Source organism: Loxodonta africana, chromosome 20 (genome assembly GCF_030014295.1).
Source record: "Loxodonta africana isolate mLoxAfr1 chromosome 20, mLoxAfr1.hap2, whole genome shotgun sequence".
NCBI classification, from domain to species: Eukaryota; Metazoa; Chordata; class Mammalia; order Proboscidea; family Elephantidae; genus Loxodonta; species Loxodonta africana.
The window spans coordinates 56,192,823-56,214,730 of NC_087361.1; the positions used below are offsets into that span (position 1 = coordinate 56,192,823).

General features: G+C 40.8%; 1 protein-coding gene across 2 annotated transcripts in view; it reads right to left on the reverse strand.

Annotated features, from left to right (window-relative positions):
- Positions 1-21,908, reverse strand: part of TMEM50B (transmembrane protein 50B) — a 66,460-nt gene that overhangs the window by 43,609 nt on the left and 943 nt on the right. Inside the window, exons 2-4 of one of the 2 annotated variants that reach the window (XM_064273208.1) lie at positions 9,544-9,567; positions 2,991-3,130; positions 1,126-1,238 (exon numbers count right to left, since the gene is read on the reverse strand). In XM_064273208.1, coding sequence (XP_064129278.1) covers positions 1,126-1,238; positions 2,991-3,089 — 212 coding nt within the window. In that variant the 5' untranslated portion in view covers positions 3,090-3,130; positions 9,544-9,567. The remainder of the gene's footprint in view (positions 1-1,125; positions 1,239-2,990; positions 3,131-9,543; positions 9,568-21,908) is intronic. The other variant, XM_064273207.1, reaches the window with a different exon arrangement.

The window sequence follows — 21,908 nt, forward strand, 5'->3', positions numbered from 1 at the left end:
CTCATCTTCCTGACATACACCCTGAAAACACATACTTATTTTAAGAGGTTAATTACCTGTCCCAAGAGATTACAAAAGAAAGGCCAATTTTCTGATCTCTTTGCCTACTTTACATTTACACACGAGTAAGTCAGTGTTAGTTATACCATTTAAGGTTCTCACTGTAATCAGGAGTTAGTTTCCCTTTGCACTAAAAGTCAAATGATTTTCTCTGATCTATTTCTCAAACTCAGAGACAAATTTCTATGTACAACAGGCCCACTTTATTAAACTTCTCTTTCAAATTTGCTAGCTCTGTGTTCATGAATTAATAGCAGGAATTGCCTTCTCTTAATAGCCTGAATGGATCTATGCAGTTCTATTTTCCACATTATAAACTTTTTGTAAACTCCTGACAATATAAGGCAATTACATAATTTGAATGTTTAACGTATCTTCTCAAGTTGTTAAAAGGCATCCAGGAAAGGCTTCCAAAAGCTGCTATAAAACGAGGTAACCGATAAACTTGGAAATGACCTAACAAAAACAGAAAAGCCACAGGCCAATCCCATTCGTGAATACTGAGGACAACCCTTCCCTGCTGCCAAACATTAGCAGACAGCCAAGCAGCGAGTTAAAAAAAAAAAAAAACTCCCACAGCAAAAGTTAGGTGTAGTACAATACCACGAGGATGATTCACCATTAGAAAATCCAGAAATATAACACATTTCATTAAATCTAAGATGCCATCAATTTTAAGATGTACCATCATCTTTTACACCAACGAGAAAGAAAAACTGTCGTCAATTATAACTGTAAGATACCACTGACTGTAAGATGCATCCTGATATTCAGAGATATTAAAATCTTAAAAAGTCTATCTTGGAACTGATAAAAATAACACATGGTAATTCACCATATTAACACATATAAAAAGAAAAATCATGATAATCTTTATAGATGATAAAAAGATATTTGACTAAATTCAACACTCATTCTCAATTTTAAAAAATGGGGATATATTGACATATTTACCATCCTAAAGAATCCATCAATTAAATTAAAAGTTATCCAAGACAGCACTTAACTGTAAGGAAAATGTTTTTAGAAAAATAATCTTGACTTGAGAATTCCCTTCATACTTACATGAAGAAAGCCAATGTGGAAAACACACCACATGTGTGGAAGGCGTGGTTGAGCTGCTCCGGCTTAGGATACACCACGGCTGCGTCAATCATGATCCACCAGCCTGTAAAAAACTTGAGAAACAGCCCAAGTCAGCCAGAACGCTGGAACGCTGAAACGCTTCCTAACACAACTTGATCTTCTAACTTTTTTTTCTATTACAAAAATGAAAACAAAATATTTCTACTTTGAGTTTTAGATGCTGAAATATAAAAATATGAATCTCTTATTTAACTTTATAGCAGATGAGGTGAACACAGTTAATTAAATCTGTGTGAGATTCTGAAGATGAAAAACATATTCTTTCGGTATGGATTATCTGTGTTTCACCCACCATAACCATATACACCAGAGGCTGCTCTCTTAACTCATCTCCACTAACCAACCCTGATTACCTGACAACATTCTGACTGGGCCCAACCTAAGCCAAATGCAGATGGCTAGTGAGTTCCTCCCGAACAGGCCCAAGTACTTTTACTTCCATAAGAGAGTTGTATGGTTACCAAAAATCAGCTGTGCATATCCAAAACTACTGAAACCTGCTATAAAACCAAAAAAAGAAAAAACCTGCTATAGTTTTTATTATTTACTTACAGTTTAATTGACTACTACATAACTGGAGCCCTGGTGGTGTAGTGGGTTAAGAGCTACGGCTGCTCATCAAAAAGGTTGGCAGTTTGAATCCACCAGCCACTCCCTGGAAACTCTGTGGGGCAGTTCTACTCTGTCCTATAGGGCCGCTATGAGTCCAAATCAACTCGACAGCAATGGGTTTTTACTGAGTCAACAAGGGTTTGTAAAATTAGCGTTTCTATGTAAACTAAGCTGAACAGACCAAGCAGACAGGCTGCTAAAGAATTCTGTAGTCAAATTAGGTGCAAGTGATATAACTGTAAAGAGCAAGAAAAACATATAAACATTTGAAAGAATTCTGCATGCAGACTGCTTCCCAGTAATCTCTAGTTCCTGCTCTGCTGCTTTACTTCGTTGTTGTTTTCTCCCCCTACTGGACATCAGGTGTAAAATTGTAGGCTGAAAAAAAAAGACGGACAAAAAACCTAGCAGTGTGAGGGCTGCACAACACCGAATGCAGTTAATGTCACTGAACTGTACGTACATTTAAAATGTTTAAGATGGCAAATTTATGTTTTGTATATTTTACCACATAAAATTAAAAAAAAAACAATAGGCACTGAAATTTGCTTCAAATAATGCAGTGAGGACAGGAAATGGTTGATACAATAATGAAGCAAGGCTGGTCATGATTTGATATTTTTTGAAGCTGGAGGATAACAGTAAGAGGGGGAGGCAGAATTTTTATACCATTCTTTCTACTTTTGTTCATATGTTTGACACTTTTAATTAAAAAAAAAAAACAACAAACACAGTGGGAAGAAAAGGAAGCACTCTTTCCTCCAGGAATTTCTCCCTTTGCTGCAGGTGAGCTGTGCCTCTTCCCCAGAGCAGCTGCCAAGCTTCTGGGTCCTAGTGCTGCCTGAGGTTCCTGCTGTTGTCCACAAGTCTTGAAATCCAGTGAGCACTTACATCAAATTCTGAGACTCTGAGGATCTTCAAGTACGTATACATATGATATCATTAAGTTACTGCCTATTATAACTGTTATCACTGGAACTGAAGATACTAAGTTTGACAAATTCAAAAAGTCAAATGAACCGAGGGCTACCATGTTCTGTTCAGCAATAGTATCCAGAACTTCAATAATTATTTACACAAAACAACAGCTCTGGAAAGGTGGAGGGAATCAATGTTAGTTCCCAGGGCAAAAGGTGAAGCAAACATCTCACCAAGCAGGCTTTCTGACTCACCAGTATGCCTGCTACCACGGAAGCCACTGCATTTCTTCTTTCACTCCAGTCAACACACTCACATTCTGGCCAACGGAAATTATCCAGGAAGCCTGCCATTGTCACCCCTTAAGCATGGGTTTTTCATTCAATGCTGTCTCCTACAAACAAAAATAATACAAAAAATAATCTAAGGAAAGGTACGAGGTGTACAACAACTTCACCAGAAGAATTTGGTCTTTGCCCTTGATTCCCAAAACACAGCCTCTAAAAAAAAAGCCTTGGAATTTAAGTGTCTGATAAGAGCTCTAAGACCACACACCTAACAGATCAGGTGAGGTGATGAGGTGACTCCGGGTGGGGGCTGCCCAGGCAAGACCCATCACGTAATACCTCATGATCACCTTGTGATATCAAGTAACCTCAAGGAAGTGGGGCTGGAATTTGCATTACATAGTAAGACACCCAACAAACTTCTGGACACCGATGCTCCATGAGCTTCCTGATTGGTGAAAGAGAGGGGAAAAACCAAAACCAAACCAGATGCTGTCAAAGTCAACTGCGACTTATGGACAACCTGATGTGTTGCAGAGTAGAACTACGCTCCATAGGGTTCTCAAGGCTGTGACCTATCGGAAGCAGATCTTTAAGCCTTTCTTCCGAGGTGCCCAAGGGTTGGTTCAAATCACCAACCCTTCAGTTAGCAGTCAAGCATTTAACCATGTGCGCCACCAGGGACTCCTCGAGAGGACGGCACGTCCAGACGGAAGCTCTGTGTTGGGAATCCTCCCTTATGTGTCTTTCATTTGCATACTTTTTCCAACAATAAAGCTTAATTGTAAGCTCTAGGAATCGCTTTCTGTGAGTTCTGTGAGTCATTCCAGCAAAGCACAAAGAAGTAGTGGGAGCAGGCAGGTCAGAAGTGACAGGGTTCGGGGGGACTCCCGAGCTTGTGGCTGGCATCATGAAGGGGTCGAGGGAATCCCTGAATTTGCAGCCAGGTCAGAGGTGAGGATGCCATGTAGGTTCCAAACCTGCGGCTGGTGTTTACCTACTTGGCAGTCTGGACGACGGTGTCCTTGAACTTGTGAGCTCTGACCCAGCTCCAGGTGGCTAGGGTTAGACAAAAAAGTGCACAAGCCACTGGTGCCAGAACTGAACTGATCAGAAAAGTGGATATTTGATACTGGATTTGATTACTTATTCACATGAAATGTTTTTAAGAAGTGAAATCTCTTACTCCTTTCTCTAAAAATGTGTACAGCATTCACAGCAGCATTACTTATAGTAGTTAAGGAGTAGAAGCGACTCAACATACATCAAATGATAAATGGATAAACAAAATAAGGTACAGCCATACAGTGGAATACTAATTCAGCAATAAAAGGAAACGAAGTACTGATAAAAGCTACAAAGTGGATGAACCTCAAAAATATTATGCTAAAGTGAAAGATAAAAAATGACATATTATACGGTCTATTCATATCAAGTGCCCAGAACAGGAAAATCTACAAAGTAGATCAGTGGTTGCCTAGGGGTTGGGGGGGGGAATAGGGAATGACCACTAATGGGCATGAGGTCTCTCTGTGACATGATGGAAAGGCTCTAAAATTAAGACTGTGGTGATGGCTGCACAGGTTAAAACAGGTTAATGTTATCGTATATACTCTCAATTACATCTAAGAGTAAAAAGACTAACACCACCAAATGTTGGTGAGGATGTAAAAAGCAACTGGAGATCTTACTCATTTCTGGTACAGTCTTTCATGAAATTAAGCATAAACCTCCCTATGACCCAGCAATTTCATTCCTAGGTATTTACCTAAGTAAAAACACACATCCACACACACACACACACAAAAGCTTGTACAAAAAAAGTTCACAGCAGTTTTATCCATAGTGACCGGAAACTGAAACCACCTAATACCCACCCACAGAAGAATGGATGAACAAATTATCGCCCATTCCTATTGAACAAAAAAGAATAAATTAATACATTTAATCACAGAGAAAAATCTCAAAAACATGATTTGAGCGAAAGACAGTATGTACAGAAGAGTATATATGATTTAAATGAAACTAAACAACAGGGAAAACTAAACAATGGTCATAGAAATCAGAACAGGGGTTGCCTGAATGAGGGGAAGAGGCAGCTTTTGGGGGTGATGGACAAGTTCTATACCTTTGCTGGGATAGTGGTTACACAGGTACATACATTTATCAAAATTCACTGAACTGTTTTTTTGTACACTTAAGACCTGTGTATTTCACAGTATATAAATTTTACCCACTTTTTTTTTAAAGTTTATCACTCAGTTAATGCTTTAGCTGCAGTAAAGTCTAACTCCATATGTAATACAGGTACATTTCATCAAGATAGTCTGCAGACATGTTAATAAACTGCTATCAAACATTAAATACTAGCTTAGTTAAAAGTAAATGGAAGGTCACCATGAATTTATAAGGCAATGCCTAAATGTTATTTCCTATTATCAAATTCACGTTCCTTATATTCACCTTGAAGACTAAGATGCACCTGACCCAAGCCATGGTGTTTTCAATTACCTCATTCACATGCAAAAACTGGACAATGAATAAGACAGAAGACCTGACACCTTTGAATCATGGTGTTGGTGAAGAATACTGAATATATTATGGACTGTCAGAAGAACAAACAAACCCGTCTTGGAAGTAGAGCCAGAATGCTCCTTAGAAGCAAGGATGATAAGATTTCATCTCACATACTTTGAACATGTTCTCAGGAGGGATCAGTCCCTGAGAAGGCCATCATGCCTGGTAGAGGGTCAGCAGGAAAGAGGAAGACCCTCAACGAAATGGACTGACACAGTGGCTGCAACAATGAGCTCAAGTGTAGCATGACTGTGAGGATGGTGCAGGACCTGGCAATGTTTCGTTCTGTTGTATATAGGGTCGCTATAAATCAGAACTGACTTGACAGCACCTAACAGCAATAACATTAATCTATTATAAATAGATCTGTAAGCAGAAAATACATAGCTATTTCCACACACTGATTTATGAAATATGTCATAAATTTTTTTTTTTACTCCTCTGTCCTGGGGCTTAAGCTGGGGGTCAGGGATGGCATGGAGTAGAGGAACAGGAAACAAATTTACATAAATAATTGCTATCAAAGAAATGAACAGGATCCTAAGAATAAAACATTCTGAAACATAAAAGCTGAATAAACTAGATTAAGGAGAAGCAAAAGGATAGATAGAGCAGGAAGGGTGAAGTGACATACAAAGCCCCTAAGTCCCTTTGGTACCAGCCAGGGAGAGTTAGCTGGTAGAGATGATACCAAAGAGAATGGGATGTATTAAACTAGCAGAGCGAAGTGGCTTATAATGACGTTAGAGAGACTGCTAGGGGCAAGATCACAATAACGACTAATGTGGGCCCTCTTAAGGATTTTGAGTTTCATTGAGTTATAATAGGAAAACTACCAAAGAATTTTCAGGAGAAAAGGGACCATGGTAAACATTAGGAGACAGATAAATCATGAGGAGAAAGGCTCTGATACTAACAACACTCTCAAGTGGGAAGATGAACTTCAATAAGGATTTTATAATTGATATTTACTAAAGGATAAGCACACTTCCTCATGATACAGTCTTCATTTAAATGGAATTGACATTACTGACATTGGCTCCCTGACTTAAAGTGGAAACATACTTACACAGTATTTAATATAAAATTACAGGCCTTTGGAGATTTAATGGAGGCAAAGAGTACTTAGGTCAAACCTAAAAGTCCAGTAATAGAATAAATGTTTAAGTAAAGTAACTTAATTAATGTAGGTATTTAAAAATCTATTTTTGAGAGACATTAACGGCATGAGTAAATGGTAATAACTATTATTAAGTGAAAAAAGCAGGTTAAAGGATTAACAGTATGCATATATAAACATACACATACACAAAAATGTTGAAAGGACAGTACCATCACTTTCATAATATCATCTATGTGGGTGGTAGGATCATGTGTCTGTTTCACTTTTTGTTTCTGTATTTTCGAAGTTTGCTGTGCTAAGCATGAATTATTGCAATTAACACGATGAACTTGTCGATTCTTCTTGCCTGTTGGGAAACCTCTTGTATTCTGCAATATGTGTGACTGCTTTTTTTTTTTTTTTTAATTTTTATTGTGCTTTAAAGTTTATAAATCAGGTCAGTGTCTCATACAAAAATTTACACACACCTTACTATACACTACAAGTTGCTCTCCCCCTAATGAGAGAGCACACTCCTTCTTTCCACTGTATTTTCATGTCCGTTCGCCCAGCTTCTGTTCCCCTCTGCCCTCTCATCTCTTCTCCAGACAGGACCTGCCAACACAGTCTCATGTGTCTACTTGATCCAAGAAGCTCACTCCTCACCAGTATCATTTCCTATCCCATAGTCCAGCCCAATCCCTGTCTGAAGAGTTGGTTTTGGGAATGGTTCCTGTCTTGGGCTAACAGAGGGTCTGGGGACGATGTCCTCCGGGGTCCTTCTAGTCTCAGTCAGACAATTAAGTCTCGTCTTTTTACCAGAATTTGAGGTCTGCATCCCACTGCTCTCCTGTTCTCTCAGCGTTTCTCTGTTGTGTTCCCTCTCAGGGCACTCATCAGTTATAGCTGGGTACCACCTAGTTCTTTTGCTCTCAGGCTAATGTAGTCTCTGGTTTATGTGGCCCTTTCTGTCTCTTGGGCTCATAATTAATTACCTTGTATCTTCGGTGTTTTCTTCATTCTCCTTTGCTCCAGGTGGGCTGAGATCAATTGATGCATCTTAGATGGCCAGATGCTAATGCTTAAGACCCCAGGCACCATTCTCCAAAGTGGGATGCAGAATGTTTTCTTAATAGATTTTATTATGCCAATTGACCTATATGTCCCCTGAAACCATGGTCCCCAAAACCCTGCTGCGCTGGCCTTTGAAGCATTCAGTTTATTCAGGAAACTTCTTTGCTTTTGGTTTAGTCCAGTTGGGCTGACCTCTCCTGTATTGTGTGTTGTCTTCCCTTCACCTAAAATAGTTCTTGTAGTGACTGCTTATAATAAACTTAAAAAGACTTTTTGAGGTCAAGAAAATTATCAGTATATTCTCCGTCGCTATGAGTCGGAATCGACTCAACAGCAACGGCTTCTGACCAATTAAAAAAAAAAAAAAGATTTTATTGAACTAGATTAATTAATGGATTACGAGTCTGACTCACAAGTGTTATAACATGTTGTTGTTTGGTGCCGTCGAGTCGGCTCCACGTCATAGCATATGTACAACAGAATGAAACTCTGCCCAGTCCTGCGCCATTCTCACAACCGTTATGTTGCAGCCACTGTGTCAATCCATCTCATTGAGTCTTCCTCTTTTTCGATGACCCTCTACTTGATCAAGCATGATGTCCTTCTCCAGGGACTGATCCCTCCTGAGAACATGTCCAAAGTACGTGAGATGAAGTCTTGCCATCCTTGCTTCTAAGAAGCATTCTGGCTGTACTTCTTCCAAGACAAATTTGTTCGTTCTTCTGGCAGTCAATGGTATATTTAATATTCTTCTAATATATTAGATAGCAATTATTCCTACTGACAGGCAACTCTTTATAAAAGGAAATATGAGTCCTTTTACAAGTGCATTTTAAGTGATTCAACTGTCAAGAAAGACTTTCAACCTTCTCAAGTCTGAACTTTATCCTCTAAGCCTGCAAAGGGCCAGAGAATAGAAATTTTACATTTTGAAGACCATATGATTTCTGTCACAACTTCTCAATTTTGCCGTTGTAGTGTGAAAGCACCCACAGACAATATATGAATTAACAAGTATGGCTGTATTCCAATAAAACTTAATTTACAAAGCAGGCAGTAGGCCTGAATTGCCGACCCCTGCTCCAAGCAACAGGAAACCACCAGAGATTTACAAGAAGTGATGGATCAGGCCTGTGATTTAGAAAGACAATTCTGGTGGCAGCAGTGAGAAGAGGGAATGAAAAAGAGGAGTTAGACAGACACTGACTCTCATTCTAGACAGGGAGAAAATAAGGGTGTAAACTGAGGCCATGACAAGTACAGCTAAAAAGAAAGGGTTTTACTGGATAAGAAGCATGCTCAATAAATAGGCAGGGGGAGCTAAGCATCACTGTGAGGCTTCTAGCCTGGACGGTGAGATGGGTAGTGAGAGGCAGGGTCTCATGGGAGGGAAAGTGGGAAAGGGGAGTTCGTCTGGGCAAAACGTATGGGCATAACATATTTGATGAAACTGAAGGGCATTCAGGTGGGGATGCACAGAAGACAGCTGAAAATTCAAATGAGTGGTTTAAGACAGAGATGCAGATTTGAGGGTCTCTGTAGTGAAGTTTTTTTTTTTTTGTAGTGAAGCAGTAACTCAAGTCATGGGGACAGCTGAGTGTTTCAGGGAGGAGGTAGAGAAGAGCATCCAGGGTTGACTCAGTGTTCATCTCTGACTCGTTTCCTTTCTTTCCTGAATTACTGTGTCCCAGTCATTACAGCAGACCTGTCTATATGAAGATATTTAATCAGCACAAAACTCTGCTAGACCGTGTACTGAATACTTACAGAACATCTCTGATTAAGAAGGCCCTGCAGGGAGGAAAAAAGACAAACAAAACTTAGCCCTCTGCATCAATATGAGCTAGCAGAAAAATCAATTAACACTTTTTAAAATTAAATTACAATTTTTATCATAAAAAAATGTTGCACAAAGTCAAAAGATTAACAAAACACAAAATAAAATGCAAATATAATTCAAGATATTAGGTCCACGTGGCCAAGGCAAGACAAGATGACTCAAAAGAAGTAAAAATAAAATCTCCATCTTCCCTAGTATTACTATTACTACTAGCTATTACTAACAGCGTATTCACTAGGTGCTAAGCTCTTTACAAAGAGCCTCATGGCACAACGGTTAAGCACTCAGCTGCTAACTGAAAGGTCATTGGTTCAAACCCACCAGCTGCTCCATCCATAAAGATTACAGCTTTGGGGTCACTATGAGTCACAATCGACTTAACAGCAATTTTTTTTTTTAAGCTCTTTACAGACTATTCCATTCAATCTTCACAAAAACTCCCCACATTGCTGAAAAGCTTTAGAGACTAGTTAACTTGCTCAAGTCACACAGCTATTGTTAGGTGCCGTCGAGTCAGTTCTGACTCATAGCAACCCTATGCACAACAGAACAAAACACTGCCCGGTTCTGCGCCATCCTTACAATCCTTGTTATGCTTGAGCTCACTGTTGCAGCCACTCTGTCAATCCACCTCATTGACGGTCTTCCTCTTTTCTACTGACCCTGTACTTTGCCAAGCATGTCCTTCTCCAGGGACTGATCCCTCCTGACAACATGTCCAAAGTATGTAAGACGCAGTCTTGCCATCCCTGCTTCTAAGGAGCATTCTGGTTGTACTTCTTCCAAGACAGCTTTGTTCGTTCTTTTGGCGGTCCATAGTATACTGAATATTCCTCACCAACACCACAATTCAAAGGCGTCAATTCTTCATCTTCCTTATTCATTATCCAGCTTTCACATACATATGATGGGATTGAAAATACAAGGCGTGGGTCAGGTGCACCTTAGTCTTCAAGGTGACACCTTTACTTTTCAACACTTTAAAGAGGTCCTTCGCAGCAGATTTGCCTAATGCCATGTGTCTTTTGATTTCTTGACTGCTGCTTCCATGGGTGGTGACTGTGGATCCAAGTAAAACGAAATCCTTGACACCTTCGATCTTTTCTCCGTTTATCATGATGTTACTCATTGGTCCAGTTGTGAGGATTTTGTTTTTATGTTGTAGTGCAATCCATGCTGAAGGCTGTGGTCTTTGATCTTTATTAGTATGTGCTCCAAGTCCACTTTCAGCAAGCAAGGTTGTGTCATCTCCATAACGCAGGTTGTTAATGAGTCTTCCTCCAATCCTGATGCCCCGTTCTTCTTCATATAGTCCAGCTCTCAGATTATTTGCTCAGCATACAGATTGAACAGGTATGGTGAAAGGATACAAACCCTGACACACACCTTTCTGACTTTAAACCAATCAGTATCCCCTTGTTCTGTCTGTAACAACTGCCTCCTGATCTATGTAAGCACAATTAAGTGTTCTGGAATTCCGATTCTTCGCCACGTTATCCATAATTTGTTATGATCCACACAGTCGAACACCTTTGCATAGTCAATAAAACACAGGCAAACATCCTTCTGGTATTCTTTGCTTTCAGCCGGGATCCATCTAACATCAGCAATGATATCCCTGGTTCCACGTCCTCTTCTGAAACCAGCCTGAATTTCTGGCAATTCCCTGTCGATACACTGCTGCAGCTGTTTTTGAATGATCTTCAGCAAAATTTTGCTTGCATGTGATATTAATGATATTGTTCTATAATTTCTGCATTCAGTTGGATCACCTTTCTTGAGAATAGGCATAAATATAGATCTCTTCCAGTCAGCTGGCCAGGAAGCTATCTTCCATATTTCTTGGCACAGATGAGTGAGCACCTCCAGCGCTGCATTTGTTTGCTGAAACATCTCAATTGATATTCCACCAATTCCTGGAGCCTTGTTTTTCTCCAACGCCTTTAGAGCAGCTTGGACTTCTTCCTTCGGTACCATCAGTTCTTGATCATATGCTACCTCTTGAAATGGTTGAACGGCGACTAATTCTTTTTGGTATAATGACTGTGTATTCCTTTCATCTTCTTTTAATGCTTCCTGCATCATTTAATATTTTCCCCATGGAATCCTTCACTATTGCAACTTGAGCCTTGAATTTTTTCTTCAGTTCTTTCAGCTTGAGAAATGCTGAGTGTGTTCTTCTCTTTTGGTTTTCTATCTCCAGCTCTTTGCACATGTCATTATAATACTCGGCTTTGTCTTTTTGAGCCACCCTTTGAAATCTTCTGTTCAGTTCTTTTACTTCATTCATCATTTCTTCCTTTTGCTTTAGCTGCTCCACATTCTACAGCAAGTTTCAGAGTATCCTCTGATATCCATCCATCTTGGTCTTTTCCTTCTTTCCTGTCTTTTCAATGACCCCTTGCTTTCTTCATGTATGTTGTCCTTGCACAACTCTTCTGGTCTTTGGTCGCTAGTGTTCAATATGTCAAATCTACTCTTGAGATGGTCTCTAAATTCAGGTGGGATATACTCAAGGTCGTATTTTGGCGCTCACGGACTTACTCTGATTTTCTTTAGTTTCAGCTTGAACTTGCATATGAGCAATTGGTCTGTTCCACAGTTAGCCCCTGGCTTGTTCTGACTGATGATATCGAGCTTTTCCATCGTCTCTTTCCACAGATGTAGTTGATTTGATTCCTGTGTGTTCCATCTGGCAAGGTCCATGCATACATTCATTGTTTATGTTGGTGAAAGAAGGTATTTGCAATGAAGAAGTCTCTGGTCTTGCAAAATTCTATCATTTAATCTTCAGCACTGTTTCTATACCCAAGGCCATATTTTCCAACTACCAATCCTTCTTTGTTTCCAACTTTCACATTCCAATCACCAGTAATTATCAATGCATCCTGATTGCATGTTCAATTTCAGACTGCAGCAGCTGATAAAAATCTTCAATCTCTTCATCTTTCACTTTGTCGTACTGTGGGGGCTTGCACGTTGCTGTGATGCTGGAAGCTATGCCACCAGTATTCAGACACCAGCAGGGTTACCCATGGAGGACAGGTTTCAGCTGAGCTTCCAGACTAAGACAGACTAGGAAGAAGGACCTGGCACTCTACCTCTGTAAAGAATTAGCCAGTGAAAACTATGAATAGCAGGGGAACACTGTCTGATACAGTGCTGGAAGATGAGCCCCCCAGGTTGGAAGGCACTTAAAAGATGACTGGGGAAGAGCTGCCTCCTCAAAGTAGAGTTGACCTTAATGATGTGGATGGAGTAAAGCTTTCGGGACCTTCATTTGCTAATGTGGCATGACTCAAAATGAAACAGCTGCAAACATCCATTAATAATCGGAAACTGGAACATACGAAGTATGAATCTAGGAAAACTGGAAATCATCAAAAGTGAAATGGAACACTTACACATCAATATCCTAGGCATTACTGAAATGGACTGGTATTGGCCATTTTGAATCGGACAATCACATAGTCTACGATGCCGGGAATGACAACTTGAAGAGGAGCGGTGTTGCATTCATCGTCAAAAAGAATGTTTCAAGATCTGTCCTGAAGTACAACACTGTCAGTGATGGGATAATATCCATACGTCTACAAGGAAGACCAGTTAATACAAGTAATATTCAAATTTATGCACCAACCACTAAGGCCAAAGATGAAGAAATTAAAGATCTTTATCACACAGCTAGCAAGAAGGAAAGCCAGGATTTCCACTGAAGAGCAGGTTTGAGTCCCAAATCTGCTCATGACCCTGACACTGCTGTACCCCTCTGGTCCATCATCACACTGCTTCACAGAAATTCTCTCATTTCAGAGCTGCTGGGGAGATAGTTATTGTTCCGCTGCCTATGGTGAGAAGAGCAAGATGGAGGAGGAAACTGACCCAATTTATAGGAACACTGTGACCATTTCAAAACAGAAGAAAGCAGTCTAACAAGGTCGACAATGACCTTGGTGATTATTGGTGACGTAAACCTTGCCAAAGGAGCCTGCAGAACAGTTTTCCTCCTTCGGTTAGCTATAAGCCTGATTTCTAGGCACTCACACTGTGAATATTTTATAGGCCTTAAAATCTAGCAGCATGAATTATTCAGAGATTTGAGTGCTTTTGGAAAAGACATTTTACATATTTAATCTTGGGGAATGCTTACTTGCCTTCTAAATTGTAAATCACATACAACAGCTAGAACAAAATTTGGTAAATACTGCCTATTTCTGGTAAAAGATTTAAACTTAAAACCAAAGTAATGGATATAACTTTATTACATCCCCCAGTAATGTCCTTGTCAATAACTTTTTAATTATTCAAAATGTGGACAGGTTGATGTATTCTCCCCTCCAACAGGCATCCCTAGGTATGCAAATGGTTAAGCACTGGACTACTAACTGCAAGGTTGGCGGGTCAAACCCATGCAGAGTTGCCTCAGAAGTAACCTGGTGATCTGCTTCCAAAAGGTCATAGCCTTGAAAACCCTATGGAGCAGTTCTACTCTGCACACCTGGGGTCCCGATGAGTTGGAATCCACTCAGAAGCAACTAACAACGACCCCTCCTATAAGCAGCTGATTTACAAATTTAAATATCCTTTCCCAGATCTGCACATCCAACTACTTGCTTGACGTCTCTTGGTTGCGGCAAAGTCGCCTCAAAATTACTATGTCCAAAACTCAGTTCCTGTTCTTTCCCTCCAAGCCTGATTCTGCTCTGAGGCTCCCTATCTCAATGAATGAACCATCTTCCATCCAGTGGAAGCCGGAAAGCCAGGGCTCCTCCTTGCTCCTCTTACCTCTCATATCCAGTCCATCACCTGACTGTGTCTCTAAACACCTCTCAGGCTAGCTTTTCTCCATGTCCACCACCACCTGAGTGCTATTCTCTCACCTGTCTGTCACAACAGTCTCCCAATTGAGCTAGCCACACCCACTCCTGCCCCCATCCAGTGTTCCCCATACTGCAGCTGGAATGGCTCTTTAAGAAAAAAAAAAAGCACGAATCCGTTTTCTCCCTCCTGCTCAAAATTCCAGTTGTTGCAGATAAAGACAAAACTCTGTAATACAGCCCGGTCGCCCAATACTTACCTGCCCCCAAGACACCTCCTGCAACACATTCTTTCCTGTCTCTTTTAGTGCCTCCTACTTGTTATAGCCCCCCCACCTGAAACCCACATACCCCGTGTTTATGTGTCTTCCATCCTCTGCTCACCTAGCTAACATCCACTCATACTTCAGAGTTCAGCTTAGTTGTCATTTTTCAGTCGTTCAACATTTAATTTACAGGGTGCCTACTACATGCCAGGTACTATTCCAGACATTTAAGATAATACATCATTGGACAGATAAAAAGTCTTGGCTGTGTGGAGCTTCAGTGCTGGGGGAGGAGAAACAGACAATAAACATAAAAAATGAGTCAATTACATGCCATCTCAGAAGGTGATAAGTGCCATGTGGGGGAAAAATAAGCAGGGTAAGAGGGACTAGAAGTACAGGCAGTAGAAAAAAAAAACCCAACTATTTTTAACAGGCAGCCTTGGGTCAACTGGAGAAATCTGGGTACAGATTAGACACACCTGGATGTGATAACGGTAGGAATCTGCTTCTGTAAGAGGATCGCCTTATTTTTTACAAGAGGTATGCTCACAGATTTAGCGATAAGGCCTCCATGAGGGCAACGTCCTATCAAATGGTTAAGCGAAAAAAAAAAAAAGATAAAACAAATACGGCAAAATGTTCATGATATTGACTATTATTCTTCCAATTCTTCTGTATGTTTACAATCGTTTGTAATAAAAAGTTGGAAAATACGGAAAGGCTGAGATCGTGAATTGCCACCTGAATGCAGATGATTGCTACACAGTGCAGGAGACGACTCTGCCGTGGCAACACTCCATTCCTCTGAAGCTGTCCTTACCCAGGCTCCCGAGCAGGAGGTCTGCTTAGTCATCTCTGTATCCTCTACAGGGGCGCAGTAAATAACCTAGTTCCCGCTTCAGAGAAACTGGCTCCAGGGTTACAGCCCTCAACCCCCAGAGGTGAAGGGGAACCAGCTGGCAGGCTGCACTGGGAAAGCAAAGATATTAAAACGAGTTAAGAAAAGGCCTATCAGAAGACTATTTCTAAAGGGCTCAGAGGAAGTGGTCACCTCCAGGTACCAAGACCACCTACCCAGCATCAGCCACGGAGGTGGATAAAAAAACGAGCTCTGGAGTTAGCACTGACCAGGGCAAACGCCATGCTCAGCCTCTCCCAGCTCTGCCTCCTGGAATAAGTTCATTTATCCGTTGCACTCTTCAGGAGACAGCTGCTATGTGCCAGGCACTGAGCCAGCTGTAAGCCCCACAGGCTATGGTCTCCTCACATGTCAACCTGGGCTAATGACAGCACGTAGCTCAGGAAGTGAGGACCAGTGAGAGGAGTAGTGTCCAGCACATGTGAGCACTCAATACTCAACGACTACCTGGCAAAAAGATGGCTCATGTACACACAGCTGTTTTGTAGACGGCATTCTGTCCCTGACAGGACTGCTACTGCTCTTAGGTTGAGAAAAGCTATTATCATTTCTGTACACAAGCCATCTCTGGTTGCCCCCTCCTAAAACCCCACTAGAACTACAGTAAAGGGAGAAGCTGGAAAGCAGGTGAACAATGGTAACTACTGACTTAGCAGAGGCAAGAAAGCCAAATCCCAAGCTAGCAGCAGGGAAGGCTAAGAACCAACCCAGTAAAGACTCAGGGAAAGCAAGATCTCAGATTCATGCTCCCGTGTCCTCCATGTTGCTGGCAAGTGGTCCCTCTACACTGGGCTCGAAGTCCGAGGTTTTTTCATATTCCTTATGACAGAATGGAGTCCTGGTGGCGCAGTGGTTAAGAGTTTGGCTGCTAACCAAAAGGCCGGCAGTCTGAACCCACCAGCTGCTCCTTAGAAACCCTATGGGGCAGTTCTACTCTGTCCTATGTGGTTGCTATGAGTAGGAAACGACTCGACGGCAATGGGTTCGATTTCAGTTTTTTTATGTTGGACTAGGGACACCAGACACAGCATAAGATGTGGGTCTCACACTGAAAACTGGACATAAGTGACTGCATGCAGAGCAGAGGATCTCGGCCTCTGTCAGGGCTTGGAAGACTGACAACCAGATCCTTTCCATCCAGCCAGGAGACTGGCCACTTTTCTCTGAAGAATATGACATGGTCAAGGCAAGGCATAAAGATAATGACATCAGAGGTTCCCCTAACGGACAGTCTAGCCAGATCACCCTACAGTGAAACACACAGCTGACAAGCCTCATCCACACATACTCAGCTGTCAATTAGCTTTTTAGTCCCGTATCCTTCATCATGAGCAGAAAATCAAGGATTACTAAACATCCAAGGTAAGCCTTTAACACTGAAGACACGCACACATGCAGGAAAAAAGTAGAAGCAACCCGTGCAGGGAGAGAAAACTTAAAACCATTATAACCTCAGAGATGAGAGAACATACTACCTCTATGAAACAAGGAAAGGATGCTACCATAAAAAAACATTCAGAGACTAAAAACAGCCTTTGGAAATTAAAAACAATTTTTTTATCCAAACAGAAGGTTTAGGAAGTTAAAGAAAATCTATCAGTAAGTAAAACAAAAAAGATAAAGAGACAGAAAAGAGATGAGAAAATTATAAGACCAGTATAAAAGGTGCCATCTAAACAGGTGTTTCAGATGAGAGAACAGAAAAAATAATCAACAAAACGTTGCTGTAGTTGTTAGGGGCTGCTGAGTTGGTTCTAACTCATAGCAACCCTCTGTATAACAGAACACAACACTGTCCAGTCCTGCACCATCCTCACAGTCATTGCCACTCTTAAGCCCATCGCTGCAGCCGCTGCGTCAATTCCTCTAAGAGTCTTCCCATTTTTCTGCTGACCCTCTACTTTACCAAACATGAAGTACTTCTCCAGGGATTGGTGCCTTCTGATAACATGTCCAAAGCACGTGAGACAAAGTCTCACCATACTCGCTTCTAAGGAGCATTCTGGCTATACTTCTCCCTAGACAGATTTGTTCATTTTTCTGGCAGACCATGGTATAGTCAACATTCTTCACTGAAACCATAATTAACAAAATACTTCTAGAAAATTTCCCCAGAGTAGAAGTCCTCATATTTCCACACTAAAAGGGCACATCAAGTACTCAATTTAATGGATGAAAACAAGCCCGCATTAAGATACATTAAATTTCAAAACACTGGAGTCAACGCATAAACTCTACAAGCTTACGAAGAGAAAGGAAAAAAAAAAACAGGTCACCTACAAAAGATTAGGAATCATAATAGCTTGGAATTCTCAACGCGAACACTGGAAGCAAGACAACAATGGAGCAATTAACTTCAAAATTCTGAAGGAAAATTATTTCCGATTGAAATTTTATTACCAGCCAAAGTATCAATCAAGTATGAGGACAGAATAAAAACATATTAAAACACGGAAGTTCTCCTAAAACATAACTCTTTTTGTCAAAAAGCTACTGGAGAACTGAGCTCCAGCCGGGAGAGTAAATCAATAAAGAGAATACAGAATATAGGCAAGATCCAACACAGTAGAGCTAAAGAGAATTCAGCTGTGCCCCAGAGGCAAAGGATAACCGGTCCAGATGGAAGTACTATACCTGGGGAGACAGACATGCTGAAGGACGGAATGCCCACTGAACGTGGCCCAGACACTCATCTATACTCAGCTTGGCTTGATCTTGATCATATGCTGATCAAGCTCCTGCTCTCTCCACCAAGCCCTGCAGCCTGCATCGGTGGGACATTCATTTCACCCCCATCCCCCTGAGAGTTCTGCTTTACCTACTCTGGTAACTGCAGATAGGCCATGGTGAGTTAAAAAAACAAAACCACTGCTGTTGAGTCCATTCCGACTCATAGCGACCCTATATGTCAGACCAAAACTGCCCCACAGCGTTATCTCCAAGGCTGTAAATCTTTACAGAAGCAGACTACCACATTTTTCTCCTATGGAGCCGCTGCCAAACTTTCAGTTACCAGCCCAAGGCTTTAACCACTGTGCCGCTAGGACTCCATATGGTGAACTGAGTGAGAATCAGAAAATACAGAGCAGCCCACTCTCTCTGACAGTATTTCCACGGTCATTCCAGCACTGGCACACACGACAACCCTCCAGATGCCCTGACTGTAAGCCCTAGCACTGCCCACTGACTTCCACAGACACACACACACCTATTGCCGTCAGTTCTGACTCATAACAACCCTACAGGACAGAGTAGAACTGCCCCATAGGGTTTCAAAGGAGCAGCTGCTGGATTCGAACTGCCAACTTTTTGGTTAGCAGCTGAGCTCTTAACCACTGTGCCACCAGGGCTCCATAGAAAGGGCCCCTATAAACAGGCAGGGAAGCTAGGCCTGACCATGACCCAGAGATTCTGTTCAGCTCCTCTCCCGGATGTTAGGTTTGGTTAGGTGCTGCGGAGTCAGTTCTAGAAGTCTTCATCTAACAGTGACAATACAGTCCTTTCCTTAGATGGCCAAGCTTGTGTTTCATATAAAACAGAATTTTATCCCAAAGATGCTCTAGCATTTTCTAGTAAGCCTGTATGGACCTCATCTGATGCTCTGGGGGATATAACTTTATCACAATTTAACGAACAACTCACTACTAATTAAAGCATAGTTTACAGTCCTGTAATGTTTGGGGTTAACCGCAGAAATTAACAAGGTGTTGTGATTTTATAACCTGGTAGAGAAATTAATCCCAAAGGTTCTATGATTTTGTTGCCCTGTGGAACATTAACCAATTATATCTAACACAACAATTTTATTTAAACCAGTTCATTCTGGTTCGAACCCCTGCTGAGATTTTGCATTTCTAACAATTTTCCAGGTGATGCTAATACTGCTGGTTAGGGATCAATTCTGAGAACCACTAGTAGAGCAGTGGTTCTCAGAATTTACTATACAGAAGAATCACCTAGGGACCTTGTTAAAATGCAGATTCTGCTTCAGTATATCTGGGGCGAAAATGCAGATTCTCAGCAGGAGTTTGAAACGGAACAAACCTGTCCAAAGCCCTGATTTACACATTCTTTTCACTACAGACTACATAATTCTCTAGTCCTTAAGTAGCCTTTTTAAATGTATTTTTCTTCTTGAGACTATACACAACAGAACATACACACCAATTCAACAATTTCTACATGCATAATTAAGTGACAACGAGTACATTCTTTGAATTGTGCAACCATTCTCACCCTCCTTTTCCAAGTTGTTCCTCCGTCATTAACATAAACTCACTGCCCCCTAAGTTTTCTATCTAATCTTTCAAGTTGCTGTTGTCAATTTGATCCCATACAGACAGATCTTAAAAGATCACAACAGTCAAGGAAGACATTCTTTACTAGTTAAGCTAAATTATTTGCTTTTAAGAAGACTTCAGGGGATATTTTTGGTTTAAGGTTTAAAGATTATCTCAGGGCAATAGCTTCCTGATTTCATTCACCCTCCATGGCTCCAGAAAGTCTGGATTCCATGAGAATTTGAAATTCTGTTCTGTGTTTTGCTCCTTTTGATCAGGGTTCTTCTATAGAATCTTCAACTAAAATGTTCAGTAATGGTAGCCAGGCACCACCTGGTTCTTCTGGTCTCACAGCAACAGAGGCAATTAGCCACACATTCCATTTCCTCACCTATTCCTAACTCCTTCTTTTGTTGCTCCAGGCAAATACAGCGCAATTGTATCATGAATGATACCATGAATGACATCTGCAGACTTTTAAGACCCCAGGCACTACACAAAGACCTAGTAGGTAGAACAGAAGCACTGAACACATTATTAGGCCAATTAACTGGGATGTCCCATGAAACCATGACCCTAAACCTCCAAACCAACCAAATCCCATGAGGTGTTTGGTTGTATAAATATTCTTAAAGCCAGTTCTTTGTGGTACTCTCAATAACAGCTAAATAAAACTTTGAAACATGTTCATACTTATTTGTATGATAATTTTAACACTATTCAGCTCAAAAATCAAATATACTGTTTAGGATATAAAGGTATGTGTATGTGCATGTTTGTGCGTGTTTGTGTGTATATATGGCATTCATGTATACACGTGCGTATGTGAGTAAAGCTTATTTAAAAAGAGAAAGAACAATATAAAAATCATAATAGAGGCTACTTCTGGATGGAAGGGAGATGCAACATTTTGTTCCTTAATCTGAACAGTGCGTACAATGGTGGCCGCAATAGCATTCCTTAAATTATACATATATGTTCTACATATTTTTTTCATGCAGGAGGATACATTTCACAATTTAAAAAATTATTTAAAGAAAGTTTCTGTTCCTGTTGGACACTGACGGGGAATACCACAGGATGATATGTAAACAAAATGTGTTGGTTCACATTCTCTTCCTTAAGGCCCTCTCTATTAATTCCTGCCAAGCCAATCAAAGGAATCAATATAACCTAAAGGTCAACAACACTAAGTGGTAACAAAGTTAATAAATTCACCATTACTTAGCAGAGTCCTCAAAATTTTTCTGATTCAAGTCTGTAAATATTAAAGGGCACACAGATTTTAAAAAATAGATTTAATTCAAACAGATTTAGCCAGTTCCTTCAAAATATAAAATCTTTAGCAAAATTCTTCCGGGGCAAAGAGCAGCTACACTAAAGTGCAATAAGCTATTTAAGTCATCCACCTGAAACTTACCCTACCGATCACACCATGCCAACAGGATTTTCACGCAGCAAGGCTTTTAATGGCTAAAACCCAGAAGAACAACCAAAATGTCCACCAATAAGGGACGAATAAAATATACTAGCCTACGTCGGAACAAGGGTATACTACTCAGCATTTTTAAAATTAGATCCATGTGAACTGATTGGGAAAAGTGTTCTTGGAAGTCAGCTGCTGAAGAATATGATGGAGACATCCCCTTCTGGGAGGGGAGTTAAGGATGTAAAGAGTGAAAAGTGAAGAAACAAAAAATCCTAACTTTTTCCTGTGTTGTTGGATTTTTTCACTGAAGAGTCTTCGGTAACGCTTAACATTTTTTACGACCTGAATATACTACCGTTAACCATAAAAGGGAAAACAAGGACAAAACGAGAAGATACATTCTTTACCTTAGACTCCAGCAGCTAAGGCTGCTGCGATCCCAGCTGCAGAGGCGGGTGGGGAGGGCGTGTCTCGAGTAAAACGACATCCGCGCCCGGTTCTAGCTAAACCTGCTCTTCAGGTATCAACAGCCACTAGGAACTGTTAATTTACAGCCTAAGAACGAGGAAGCTTGCAAC